Source organism: Prunus avium, chromosome 3 (genome assembly GCF_965620075.1).
Source record: "Prunus avium chromosome 3, drPruAviu1.hap1.1, whole genome shotgun sequence".
NCBI classification, from domain to species: domain Eukaryota; kingdom Viridiplantae; phylum Streptophyta; class Magnoliopsida; order Rosales; family Rosaceae; genus Prunus; species Prunus avium.
The window spans coordinates 38,451,056-38,463,875 of NC_142286.1; the positions used below are offsets into that span (position 1 = coordinate 38,451,056).

At 38.2% G+C, this 12,820-nt stretch overlaps 1 protein-coding gene, 2 long non-coding RNA genes and 1 pseudogene across 4 annotated transcripts; 1 reads left to right on the plus strand and 3 right to left on the minus strand.

Moving 5' to 3' along the window:
• The first annotated feature begins 472 nt into the window (after positions 1-472).
• On the plus strand, positions 473-3,245 carry LOC110752450 (uncharacterized). 2 transcript variants are annotated; one of them, XR_015834428.1, is made up of 3 exons: positions 473-553; positions 644-863; positions 2,418-3,245. It is a non-coding gene; the product is annotated as an uncharacterized LOC110752450 (long non-coding RNA). The 2 variants fall into 2 exon arrangements; XR_002525995.2 differs by having other exon boundaries at positions 477-553; positions 685-863.
• LOC148296107 (uncharacterized) lies at positions 2,571-3,829 on the minus strand. Its single transcript, XR_015834429.1, has 3 exons — positions 3,486-3,829; positions 3,250-3,371; positions 2,571-2,903 (listed from the first exon to the last, which is right to left on the minus strand). It is a non-coding gene; the product is annotated as an uncharacterized LOC148296107 (long non-coding RNA).
• Positions 3,830-5,562: 1,733 nt separating this feature from the next.
• On the minus strand, positions 5,563-7,249 carry LOC110752449 (AAA-ATPase ASD, mitochondrial pseudogene; annotated as a pseudogene).
• Positions 7,250-8,737: 1,488 nt separating this feature from the next.
• Positions 8,738-10,576, minus strand: LOC110752466 (AAA-ATPase ASD, mitochondrial). The gene has a single exon (XM_088250126.1). It carries the CDS (start codon positions 10,459-10,461, stop codon positions 8,932-8,934), a length of 1,530 nt encoding a protein of 509 aa, XP_088106252.1. The 5' UTR covers positions 10,462-10,576; the 3' UTR covers positions 8,738-8,931.
• Positions 10,577-12,820: the final 2,244 nt, after the last annotated feature.

Genomic DNA, 12,820 nt, shown 5'->3' on the forward strand with positions numbered 1-12,820 from the left:
TACGAATGACATGAAAAAAAACAGCAAATGGCAATGGGGATGGTGCTGGAGAAAGCAGCCACCTAGAGAGAGAATTCTAGAACCTAGAAAAAGAAACCTCAAAAAGCCTATCATGAATCATTGTACCCTAGATGCCAGATGGATTAGATTGGAGCAGATGGGGGCTACAGTGAGAAGAGAAATGATGCCCAACAACTTGGAATTATATACACATAGAGAAAATAAAGGGGGCATTTTTTCTCACCACTTTAAGTACTCTCACCATCTTTCTCAATGCTTGACATGTGTCTTTTGACATAACTATAGTTGTATAAATACAAAGTAAAGAGTTAACTATAATTATGCTAAGGAACACATGTCAAGTATTGAGAAAGGTGATGAGAGTACATCTTGGGTTAAAGTGATGAGCAAAAATATGCTCGAACATAAATGCCTTAACAAAATAAATTACAAACATTAATTATATGCATTCAAATCTTAATTAGACAAAGAGAAAATGGGGTTGGCCTTAATCCCCAAACGATACCTGAATAAGATCAGCTGCAGGCTGCAGGTGCAGTCTTTAATAATTTTTAGTTATTAATTAATTTCCTACAGCCACAATACAAACCATTAAATTTTGTGGAGAATATCTTGTGAACAGGAAGATCCTCAATCAGCTCACCCTTCAGCCTTCTTTTTTAGGTCGAAAGACCCTTCAGCCTTCAAGTCATCAACTTCACAACAAGTAAGATGAAACCCTCGTCTTCTGGCCATGCGTTTTTCGGCACGAATGTAGAACAGAAGTGGACGACGGAGGTGGCCTGATCAAGCTAAAGGAGAAGATAAACAAAGGTGCATTTGGCCTCAGCTTGGATCTTGAGGTACCTAATTTCTTTTTTCCTTTCCCTTGGCATATACCATGATCCAAGAAGAGGTTTAGTTGAGAAACAAAATCCAAAATTCGAAACCAAAAAAAGAACAAAAAAGATATATAGTATACTTCACCTTGATCTTTCTCAAGCTTGGAATTGAAATGAATAAAGCTGGGGGTTGTTTTCTTTTCCGAGTTGCCGGTGATCAAAGTGAGGGGCTTCAGTCGAGGAGAGATGAAGCCCAGTGCCCAAATTGGCTTAGCTTTAATTCTACCATAATTAGTACCAAACCAATATGATTGCATTTGGCGCCATCTCTCTTACGACAGAAGCCCCTACGAATTTGATGATATATATGATCTCACTCTTCATTTTAGAATTGTATGTTTTGCTTTCTTTCATTTACGAGAAATAGGGATTTTGGGAGTGTTATATAGACATACATACATATATTTTATAGGCATGAAATGAAAGCCATAGTACTATATATATTTTTAATTAATATATAGTACCAGTACTTAATTCTTAAACTATATATATATATATATATATATATATATATATATTTTAATTAACTATATATGCGACCCCTAATCATAAGGGGCAAACATAAACTCCAAATTTCTCGTTCTTTACAAAATTATTATAAGGTAGGCAGTATTGGAGGAAGGGAACTACTACTACCATTCCATTACCAAGTCTCATGGTCATGGATAAGGGGACACACAGAATATAACACACACACACAGACAGATATATATATATATATATATATACATATGAATCTGATGATTTGTTCACGAAATTTGTCAACGCAAAACAGCTGTGAGTGAGATGAACCCATCTGCAAACATACTGTTATTATTTTTATTGATCAGTAATATATTTATGGTCTCCTCTTATCTCATATCTCGTGACGTAACTCTAATGATTGATGGAACTTAATTAGTCCTGATTTTAGTGGTTAGATCGATGATAAGGAGATCATCTCAGTAGACCTCCTGTAATTAACAATGTAGCATTATCTGCTAAAACAATCATATTTGGACAGGGTCAAGCTTCATTTGATGACATTTTGCAGAATATGAAATCATGTTGAAAATGACACCAATTAATTTACTAGGTTTATATTGGTTGTTGGTATAATTCAGGGTGTAGCAATGGAGTTTGTTGTGTGTACCTTTTCCAAAGCTTTAATCAATCTGCAAGAAGCTGCATGCAGAAGTTGCAGGGTATCTGGTCGCATAGCGACGGCACTAGCAAGCAGAGCATTAGGTTAACAAAGCACACCACTAACACCAAGCAAAGCAAGGAGGCTGCAGCCTGCAGTGCCGTCTCTCCTGCGACAAGACTCCCTCAAAACTTCCTTTCTTCATTTCCCTTTCAATATACTTTTGGACCTTACCTCCCATACCTCCTCGTACTTAAATTTATAAGCTAAAAAATAACTAGATTAATAATATAATAATAATAATTAACGTCGTATTGATTATTAATTAGTGGGTTTGTTTGATTATTCTTTGTAATTATTAGCTTTTAGTAGGTAGCTGACTGTAGACACAGTCTCGCAGGTGCGAACACATGAAGTCAGAGAGATCCACAGGAGAGTCCATGACGACCACTGACCAGGTACCTGCTCCTTTGGAGGAGCCTCTCCCTTCACAAGTGAAACTTCATATTCAACATCACATGCCCAATAAATTTTTGAAAGATACAATGGCCCAAAAATGAAGGTACAAATGTAATCTTAACCTTTCGTCCAAACTTTGACTGGCGGCATAAAATCCTAAAGAAAACTAGGACAATTTGTTTTTCAACATTACAAAGTCACCTCTAAAATCATGACAACGAGAATGATGGAACTAAATTTGCCATGATTTTAGAAGTAATCTTTTCGTAACGTTTTAGTATAAACTTCAAGTTGGAGCCCAACCTATAAGGAGACGATCGAATATGCACCACTAGAAAATGAGGCAAAAGCTGTAGCCACTTGAGGATAATAGTACTAATAGCCACATACCACAGATATTGATTTGGGCTGGATGTAACCTGTGATCAAGACAAGACAATATATAAATCAGTTTTTCATAAACTCTATATTATTATATATTTTGGACAAGTTGCGGTAGGTATATATATGCTCATCAGTGTAAACAAAATTATATGATGCCTTAATTAATTCTCTTGCCCCTACGTTTGTTAGTTGTTCTATCACTAGTACACAACCATATAATTATAAATACACACTTGGGTTATTAGATTATAAGTCTGCACAGGAAGATATATATATATATATTGTATAATTATATAACACGAGCTCAGACTGGTCTGCTGGTTGTCAAAATCCAAGCCTGGATTTTAAAAATCAGCCGCCAGCTGATGATCAGAGAAGCACCCTTTGATGAAGGGATCAGAGAAGCGCCCTTTGATGAAGGGATCAGAGAAGCGCCCTTTGATGAAGAGGCAACTTCATTAAATTAATTGCACTGCCTTTGGCCGAGTTTAGCAAGAAAAAGTCTAACAAAGAGAATAAGAAAATTAGGAAAATATTAGTAAGAAGATGATGAATGGATATGAATTAGACACGGATGCAGTTATTAAAGATAGAGAAGACAATTAATAGATATATACCATTTTCTCTCTTTGGCGTCCTGTTTAGATATATCACATGCAGAGAAGGATCAAAGTTTTACAAGTTATAGGGTTTTATGGTCACAGGAGGGATGACACCAGCTGCTGGTAGCTAGTTGCACCACAGACAGTGCCATCTCTCCTGCGAACATAAATCCCTCAACTTTTCTTCTCTCTCTCTCTCTCTCTGTCAATTTGGAGAGTGTTAGATTTTCCACACCATGAGGAATTAAATTAGGTAGAGTTGCAGAAAGAAATAGAGGGGTTCATGTCACAGGAAGATGGAACATGCTTGCTGGAAATTAGAGAGCACAGCTTGCGTGCCATCTCTCCTGCGACATGAACCCCTCAACCTCTTTTATCTCTTCTTTGTTGCTCTCTTCATTGTCTCAGGGCCTCTCTATTTATAGTCAGGCCAGGGTTCTCTATGAGCTTAGAGAATATAAGGTTTTTCCACAAATATATCAGGAAATTACCTAAACAATGCCATGAAGTTGCTTCTAGTTTGCGAGGGCTTTGTCTCCCAAAGATTGACACAGAAAACGAGACAAATTAAACTATTCGGATGAATTAATCTTTCTTCAAATCAAGGGTTCAAAATGTTGAACATTGCCTAACTACACATCAGAAACTCTCTAGTAACTTACAAGTTCATTTCGTCCAATTGAAAAATTATGAAAATTACGAGGACAATTTCCTGGAGACCTTCACCTTATGATTAAATTCCATGACTTTGTTTCAAGCATATAGCCTCCAGTCAAAAGAAATGGAAAGATCTGTTGAGAGTCTTGTCTTTGTCGCGGGCGCAGCAAGTTATTCTGAGTCATGCATTCTAGTCTGGCTTGGACTAGTTTTTGCGTTTGTTGGTTGCTATACACTAGGTTTTTTATTTTTTAGAGAATCTCAACGATAGGAGAAAAACATTATTGAAAACTTGTACCATCACGGCTGGGCCAATTAGCTATAGCTGTCATGATAGAATTACTTTGTCAAGGAGGGTGATTTCGGAGTAGTTGGTGTCTCTTTCTAATTTCTACGTAGCTTGTCAGATTTTTCCCATATGGAAAACATGAACCTTGTAAATTCCTTGTGAGTTTCCAGCTTATTAATATGCGATGTGAGCTGGATGCTCTCAATTAATTAACCTTGAGCATGCGTTTGAATTAACAAGTAGATTAATTAACTCAAGGCAAATGTAAAGGTAATTTCTTATATTGTAGAAAAACCTAACATATGAAGGCATTCTATAAATTCCAAATTGAGATATATAAATTATGGGTATACTGCCGGTCCGTCTGTCGGTCATCGGTATGGGCTGCATGGTTCGGACCGAACCGATTCCAGCCCTAATTTTATTATTAATTAGGATGATACATATACCGAACAAGATTATAATAAAATTGGATCAAACACCAAATTGAACCATTTCTCAGAAGAAACATTTTTTGTTATTTTGTTTTAAGTAATATGTAAGCCAGCCAACAAGGAATTTGGGCCCATTTTAATTTATACAGGCCCAAGAAAAAGACAACAGGCCACCTAATACATTCTGGACATAAGGCCCAATAAAGCATTCTGGGCAGTGCAGTACAAGCCCTAAATTTTGTCTCCATGACCAAGTACAAAGTGAAAGAAGATCACTTGGAATGTGGAAATCAACGCCGCTCAATTTCATAATATAAGCCCCTCACTATAGAATTCTTGCAATTTCATGTGAGTTTTTAAATTCCATCGATTCATAGTATAACAAATTGGCTTCAAGTTTATGCTTTCAGTTGGGGCGATTTTTAGCCCCAAATTTTTACTCTGTTCCACTTTTTCCATGCCTATTCCCACTTGTTTTCCCGGAGCTTTGTGTCTAGGCTTGTTCTGCTTCTTTGGATTTGCGTTCTGAAATCAACTTTTTGTCTGCCCAAATGATGCAAGTTTTGCACTTTTTCTCTAATAACTGAGCGTCAGGTGTTTGCTGAAATGCCAAGTCCAGTTAGTTTTGTCTGCCTGCCTTGTATTATTGTTACTTCTGATAAATATGTAGCCATACTTGGCGGGGAATCTATATGGGACATGGATACAAAAATGAAAATGCAAGACCCAATTTCCACCTTAGGAAATAGGTGAAATTGGTTGTTTTATGAAAACTCATGTGGAGTTAGAATGATGCATACAGCTTCTCTTTACACGAGACAAAACCCTTATTTTTCCCAAATCCAAAATCCAATTTTCTTCCTCTCATTTTCTATCAGATGATGCTTCTGTGTCTTGATCTTTTTCTTCTGCTGCTGATTTCTTCTCTTTCCCTTCTTCCTCAGCTTTCAGCTTCCCATTCTCTATTTCCTGTTCAAGAGCTTGGATCAGATTGTGTAGGCAGTTTTCAGCAACCCCAGTAAGGGACTTGGGCATCAAATGCTCTGCAACATCAGCTGGAGTCATATTGGTTTGCTCCAGCAACCCACGAATTTTGGGAAACAAATGGTGTGCTTCAAGCTTGAGGTAGTTCCTAGCCAGCACCTTGAATGATTCAAAGTTGCAGTATGACAATTCTATGTGCTTGTCCATCCTTCCTTTCCTGATGAGAGCAGCATCAAGTTTCTCCACATAATTGGTGGTGAAGACTATCAGTCTCTCTCCACGGCAAGCTGACCAGAGCCCATCAATGAAATTCAGAAGCCCAGAAAGAGTCACCTGGCTGGGTTTTGTTTCCCTTTCCTCTTTTGCCAGCTTTTCCCTTGGATCTTTCTCTTCATCCTCTTCCACTTTCTCTTTTCTCTTCCTCCTTTGGCCTGTCAGATCAAGTGAACAATCAATGTCTTCAATTACAATAATGGACTTGCTTGATGTTTCAATCAACAGCCTCCTCAGCTCAGTGTTGTCTTTGACTGCAGTCAATTCAAGATCATAAAGATCATAGCCCAAAAGATTGGCCATGGCAGCAATCATGGTGGACTTCCCAGTACCTGGTGGGCCATAAAGAAGGTACCCTCTCTTCCATGCCCTCCCAATACTTGCATAAAACTCTTCTGCTTTGCTGAATGCCATTAAATCATCAATGATGTCCTGCTTCTTCTCTGGCTCCATGGCAAGTGTCTTAAATGTTGCTGGGTGCTCAAACACCACATGGCTCCAATGTGAGCCATTGTTGGTATAAAGCTTCCTCTGCCTATTTCTCACCCTAATGGCTTTGCCCTCTTTCAAGACATGGGTTAGGTAAGGCCCAATTATGAGCTCCCTCTGCCCTTTATGGAAATTGAGCTTGTAGTACCTTTTCTCATCATTGATGGGAGTGTATGAAAAAGTCTGCTGCTTGGAAATGTTTTTGCCTGAAGCCCACCAGACTTTGACTCCCTTGAACTCATCAGAGACCTCCTCATGGTCATCCATGCTCAGAACAAGGGATTGGTTGTTCTTGATATCAGCCTTGAGCCGCTTCGCTTGGGTGGAAGATTTGGAGCTCAGATAGTTCTCGATGGCAGAATAAGCCTCGCTGCGCATGAGACGCTCCCCTGTAAACTCATTGAATGTGATTTGGATATAAGGATACACATAACCCACCAATCTCTGCGAGTATTTTTCGATGTGCCGCCGAAGTTCATAAGGAAAGTATTGTTGAAAGATTGCCCATACAAACATCAAGCCTCCAATCGTGGATCCAAGATGAGCAAACATGTCTGCTGGAACCATGTTTGCAACTTTGCCTCTTCTTTCTTGGCCTCTGTATCTTCTTGTTTTTCTGAGATGATGTATGTATCTATGTATGCGACAATTTGTATACTTGGGTGAAGATTATTTTAATATATTTTTCTTGGAAAAGGCCTTGGTGTGAGTCGGTATTGATTATTCTGTGTGAACAGTGAATACCATCAAACGTTTCTGGTCCAAAATTGACTGGTAGATTTTGTCTCAATGCCAGAAGTCGGCAAAGGCTGTGTGCATACGTGGACCCGTTTTCTTGCTCGATGGGTTAGTAAGTAACCCAAATGGAAATTATTTGTTCCGTGACATCAGTAACATCATATCAACAATGATGTCACAATCCTTCAATTCAGCATCATACACATTCTTTTCTACGCAGTTTCCTTTCAGTTTGAATTATAGTCAAGGAGGAGTTGCCTTGGAAAACTTTGTTTGGTGTCATCTGCTGGCATCTTGGAAATGGAGGAATGATTTTATTTTCAAAAATAAGGAGGAGTTGCCTTTCAATCCTAGAGATTTGATTCTGGCTGCTACTAAGGATTGGATCAGGGCTTCTACTAATAATCAACTGGGAGGTGGTAAAATCCAAGTTAGTTTGGCATGGACCCCCCCGGAGAATGGTGTGTTAAAGCTAAATGTGGATGGATCGCTCTTGACTAGTACTGGGTCCATTGGAGCTGGAGGAGTCATCAGAGATCACATGGGCAACTGGGTTGGTGGTTTCACTGTCAATTTGGGGAAAGGCCAAATTCTTGAAGCTGAGCTGTGGGGTTTATTTTTTGGCCTAAATCTAGCGGTTAAAAGAGGAGTCTTGGATATTATTGCTGAAATGGACTCTGTCAATGCTGTAAATCTCATTCTGAGTAATGAGCTGAACCATTGCCACCCTTTGGCTGGTTTGATTAGCAGCTGCAAGAGGCTTCTGAGCCAATTTCCAAGAAGTAAACTTCACCACATCTACAGAGAGAAGAATGATGTAGCTGACAGACTGGCTGCTTGGAGTCACGACATTGATCTGGGTTGCTGGGTTCTTGAGGATATCCCGATTTGGCTTGAGCCCCTGCTGATGGATGACTCAATAGGAGTCACTAAATCCCGCATGATTAGTTCTGATTAGTTGTTTTTGTTCTTTTTTGCTTTTTGCTTTTCGTCCTTTTTGGGGTCTTTACCCCCCTTTTTCACCCCAAAAAAAAAAAAATTATAGTCAAGGGAAGGAAAAGAAAATGCATCTTTGATCCGAAAGTCAATCATGAACCAAAATGTTTGGCGAATAAAAAGGAAAGGAATGTACGTCCCTTCTTACCAAGTAAGTAAGAACTCCTACATTCTTGCCAATAGCAGTGTGACATGTGTGCATAAGTTTGTTTTTTTGTTTTTGGATAAATTATTTTTGCATATGTGTCAAACTGTGATTCGCATGATTGAAAAATATCTCCTTATATGTAAGGAGGCAAGTAGTATCCAGAAGGAAATATTAACAAGTAGACGCAATTAAAAGAAGAAGGAAAAAACAGTTGTTGCAACTTAAAGCTTAGCTTAGCATGAAATTAAAAATGCATATGTGGCTAGACAAAATGTCCTAAAACTTCATTGAAAGATTCTTATTACACATTAAGAAAAACACAGATTGATCAGGGCGCAGACTCTGTCTTCTTATTACAATATGTAAGAAAGGTTAAAACTATGCAGATACTTTCACAGTCTCTTCCTTCGATGGCAGAGTCTGTTTTCTATGTTCCATTCATTTTACATCTCCTTATTTGGCTGATGTTCCGTTACATTTCACTTCATCTTTAACAGACTGCTCTTTCTCCTTCTCTTCTTTCTCTGCCTTGAGTTTTGCTTCTTCCTCTGCCTTCTTACTTGCTTCTTCTTCCTCAGCCTTCTTTCTTGCCTCCTCCTTTGCAGTCTCAATAGCTTCAATCAAGTTCTTCAAGCAAGAGTCTGCATCCTCCGTGACAGAGTTGGGCATCAAATTCTCTGCAACATCAGCGGGAGTCATATTGGTTTCCCCTAACAAACGCTCAATGGTTTCGAACAATTCATGCGACTCTAAATCCAAATAGTTCTTGGCAAGCACTTTGAATGCTTCATAACAGCAGTAGGACAATTCTATGTGCTTGTCCATTCTTCCTCTTCTTATGAGAGCAGGATCAAGTTTGTCCACATAATTAGTGGTGAACACAATCAGTCTTTCCCCTCCACAAGCTGACCAAATCCCATCAATAAAGTTCAACAGTCCAGAAAGAGTAACCTTGCTTGGTTGGCTATCTTCTTTTTCCATCTTTTTCTTAACTGGATCCTTTTCTTCTTTATCCTCCTCATCCTTCTCCTTTTCCTTCTTCCGCTGTCCGGTAAGATCAAGCGAGCAATCAATGTCCTCGATCACGATAATGGACTTACTAGGCGTGTCAATAAGTAGCTTCCTCAGCTCCGTGTTATCCTTCACTGTCGTTAATTCGAGATCATAGACGTCGTAGTTCATGAGGTTCGACATGGCAGCAATCATGGTAGACTTTCCAGTGCCTGGTGGCCCATAAAGGAGATAGCCGCGCTTCCAAGCCTTGCCGATTTTCGCATAATACTCTTTCCCCTTGCTGAACTTGATGAGGTCATTGACAATCTCTTCCTTCTTTTTGGGGTGCAAGGCCAAGGTCTCAAATGTTGCCGGGTGCTCAAAGACTACATGGCTCCACATTGTCCCTCTGTATGTGTACCAATTCTGGGAAGGATTGTTCACGTTAAGCTTTCGTTGTCTGTTGCCAACTGTTATTGCCTTCCCCGCTTTGATCACATGATCAAGATAAGCCCCAGTGACGATGTCTCGATGGTGTCTGTGGAAGGTGAGCTTATAATGCTTCTTCTCATCAGACTGAGGGTAGAAAGAAAATGAAGTCTGTTGAGGCACTCTTTTCACCAACACCCACCAGACTTTAATGCCTTGAAATTCATCAGTCACTTCTTCATTGTCGTCCATGGAAAGGACCAGAGATTTGCTGTCTTTGACATCATGAGCTTTTAGACGTCTCACTATTGTCGAAGACTTGGTGCTGAGGTAGCTTTGGATGGCAGAATAGACTTCGCTGCGTCGGCGAAACTCGTTGGTGTTCTCATCAAAGGTGATTTGGATGTACGGGTAGAAAAGTTTCACTAATTTGTGGCTGTATTTATCAACATAGTAGCGAAGTTGAAGGGGAAGGTATTGTCGAAAAATAGTGCAAACAAACATGACACTGGCAATGACTGAGCCCAGTTGAGCCCCCATTTCTCCCATCCTCATCATCATCTTCCTCTGCACTCTCTTTTCTTTTGGAAATTAACTGTTGAAGGTTAGGGTTGTTCTTACTAAGACGAAAGACAAGGTTTGGTTTATATACAGGGGAGAACTAGAAGAGACACTGCTTGGAAATTAAATTTTCCAGTGTTTTTTTAAAACTATATTTCATTGACTAAAAGAAACCAAGAGGAAGCTTGCTTAATTGATCGTTCGAAGCCCACCAAATTTGATAAATATCAAGTCACTGTCTTGACTAACGATGGAAAAGCATAGCCCTTCCCCCTTTCCGGGTTAATTATATGCGGAGCGCAGCCCTTCCCACTTGGCTGGTGAACGTGCAGAGCAATTACCCCAAATATAGACAAAGGAAAAAGAATCTCGTATCACATGTCTAGCTACCAAATCTGTGTAAGTTTCTAACGTATTGGAAACTTCTGATTGGAAAAAATGGTTTCCAAGATTCTGGGTTTGGCATGTCATTCAACTTGTAATACCAGCTGAAATCATGGAAAGATCCAGATTCGTCGCATGGTTTCTTTTTTGTTTGATTCTGTTGACTAGCTGGTCCAGGGTGCTCCCAAAGAGAGGAGATTAGGTCATGCCAAATTAAATTACATACAGATGGGCATTGTTCTAAAAATTAAAACAAAACAAAAAATTTAAAAGTGAGTTCATAAAAAAAATTGTTATCAGCTAAGTTGCAAAGAGTGCACAAGTTTGAATCTCCCTTTGTAATGATAAAAAATAAAATTAAAAGGGGTTATTTACTCAAATGGTCCTCAAACTTATACATGAATTGCATTTTGGTCCATAAACTAAATTATTCGTTCAAATGGTCCACCAATTCTTTATTAATCAGCACATTGGTCCTACTGTTACATTCTGTCAATGTTGCCATTAAATAGGGATAAAACAGTCCAATTAAATAAAATACTAAATAAATTAAAAACTAAAAATCAAAATATATATTAAAAAAAACCTCTATTCCTCTCCCACCTTCTTCTTCTTCAACATTTTTTTCTGTTTGAACTGGTGCATTTGGACACCATGATATTGTTCATTGAAACCAATAATTATTTTGTGACCCTTGGAGATTGAAACCGTGATTCAATTTTCATCATATTGTATAAATTTTTGGTACAATCCCTTTGGAGCTATGTGGAAATGAAGAAAAATGTAAAAAGGGGCCTATATATATTGAAAACAAAATGGAAAAGGGGGCTTAACGTGGTCCTTCCAATCTCACTCCAACACCTCCTTCTAATAATTAATCCACCCCAATCCAAAACCTATATGAGATTCTTGAAATAATATGTGATTTGGTCTCTCCCACAACCATCGCCCAGGCCCCCATCTTGTCCTTCTTGCATCCCACCCTCTCTTCCCCCTCCTCCTATCCCTTCCCCAGTGAGAAGTCGTTGCAGACCGACGATTTCAAGATCTCGTCAAGTCGGCTGACCATGGTGGTTTTCCTGACGACAATTTTGATAGAGATTATGACTAGAAATTTAATTGAGGGATCAAAATGCAACTCAGGTATAAATTTAAGGACCATTTGAGTAAATAACCCAATTAAAAATGTTAGGCGTGCTACTAAATAAGGATGCCCACAAAAAGTAAGGATGATAATTGATAAATCACATACAAAAGTTGCCCACAAAACGATCTACTAGTTAAAATTGTTAATGACATAAAGTAATGAACATACAATTGACATCTTGAGTATGACATAAAGACTACACGTCACATATCTTCAAGAGATAATGACCTAATGCCTTGTTCAAGGGGCATAACTTCTTCACGGGGTCACACCTCGATATTATCGGAGGCGATAATTTCCAATATATTGCAATATTATCGATATTAAACTGAAAAATAAATGAAATTTGTTGAGAAAATGCACTTTTGCCAACAAGGGGATTCGAACCACTCTCTCTCCTATACATTCACTGCGCCTTATCCAACACGCTGCAACTGAGTTTGTTAATAAAGTTACGACGTGTAATATTTATATGGTCTTTAAAATTTCTGCAAGCTAATATTATCAAGGATACATTTCCATTAAAAAAAAAATTCCCTAATGATAAATTTAGGCATATGTTTAAAGTTATTTATTATTTTATTATGGAGTTGTAATTTTTTTTTTTTTGGTTATATATTATGGAGTTGTATTATTATTCACTATTGAGTTTTAATATTGTTCATTATATGTGATACTAAGTTTTAACTTTAATAGGAATTTTTTCTATGTGGTATTAAGTTACTCATATATTTTATTTTTGTTTTTTGATCAAGCTCATATATCTTATCATATGTATTATATTGTAGTAAATTATTATAACTAAAAAATTGTGTTGTATTTAATTTT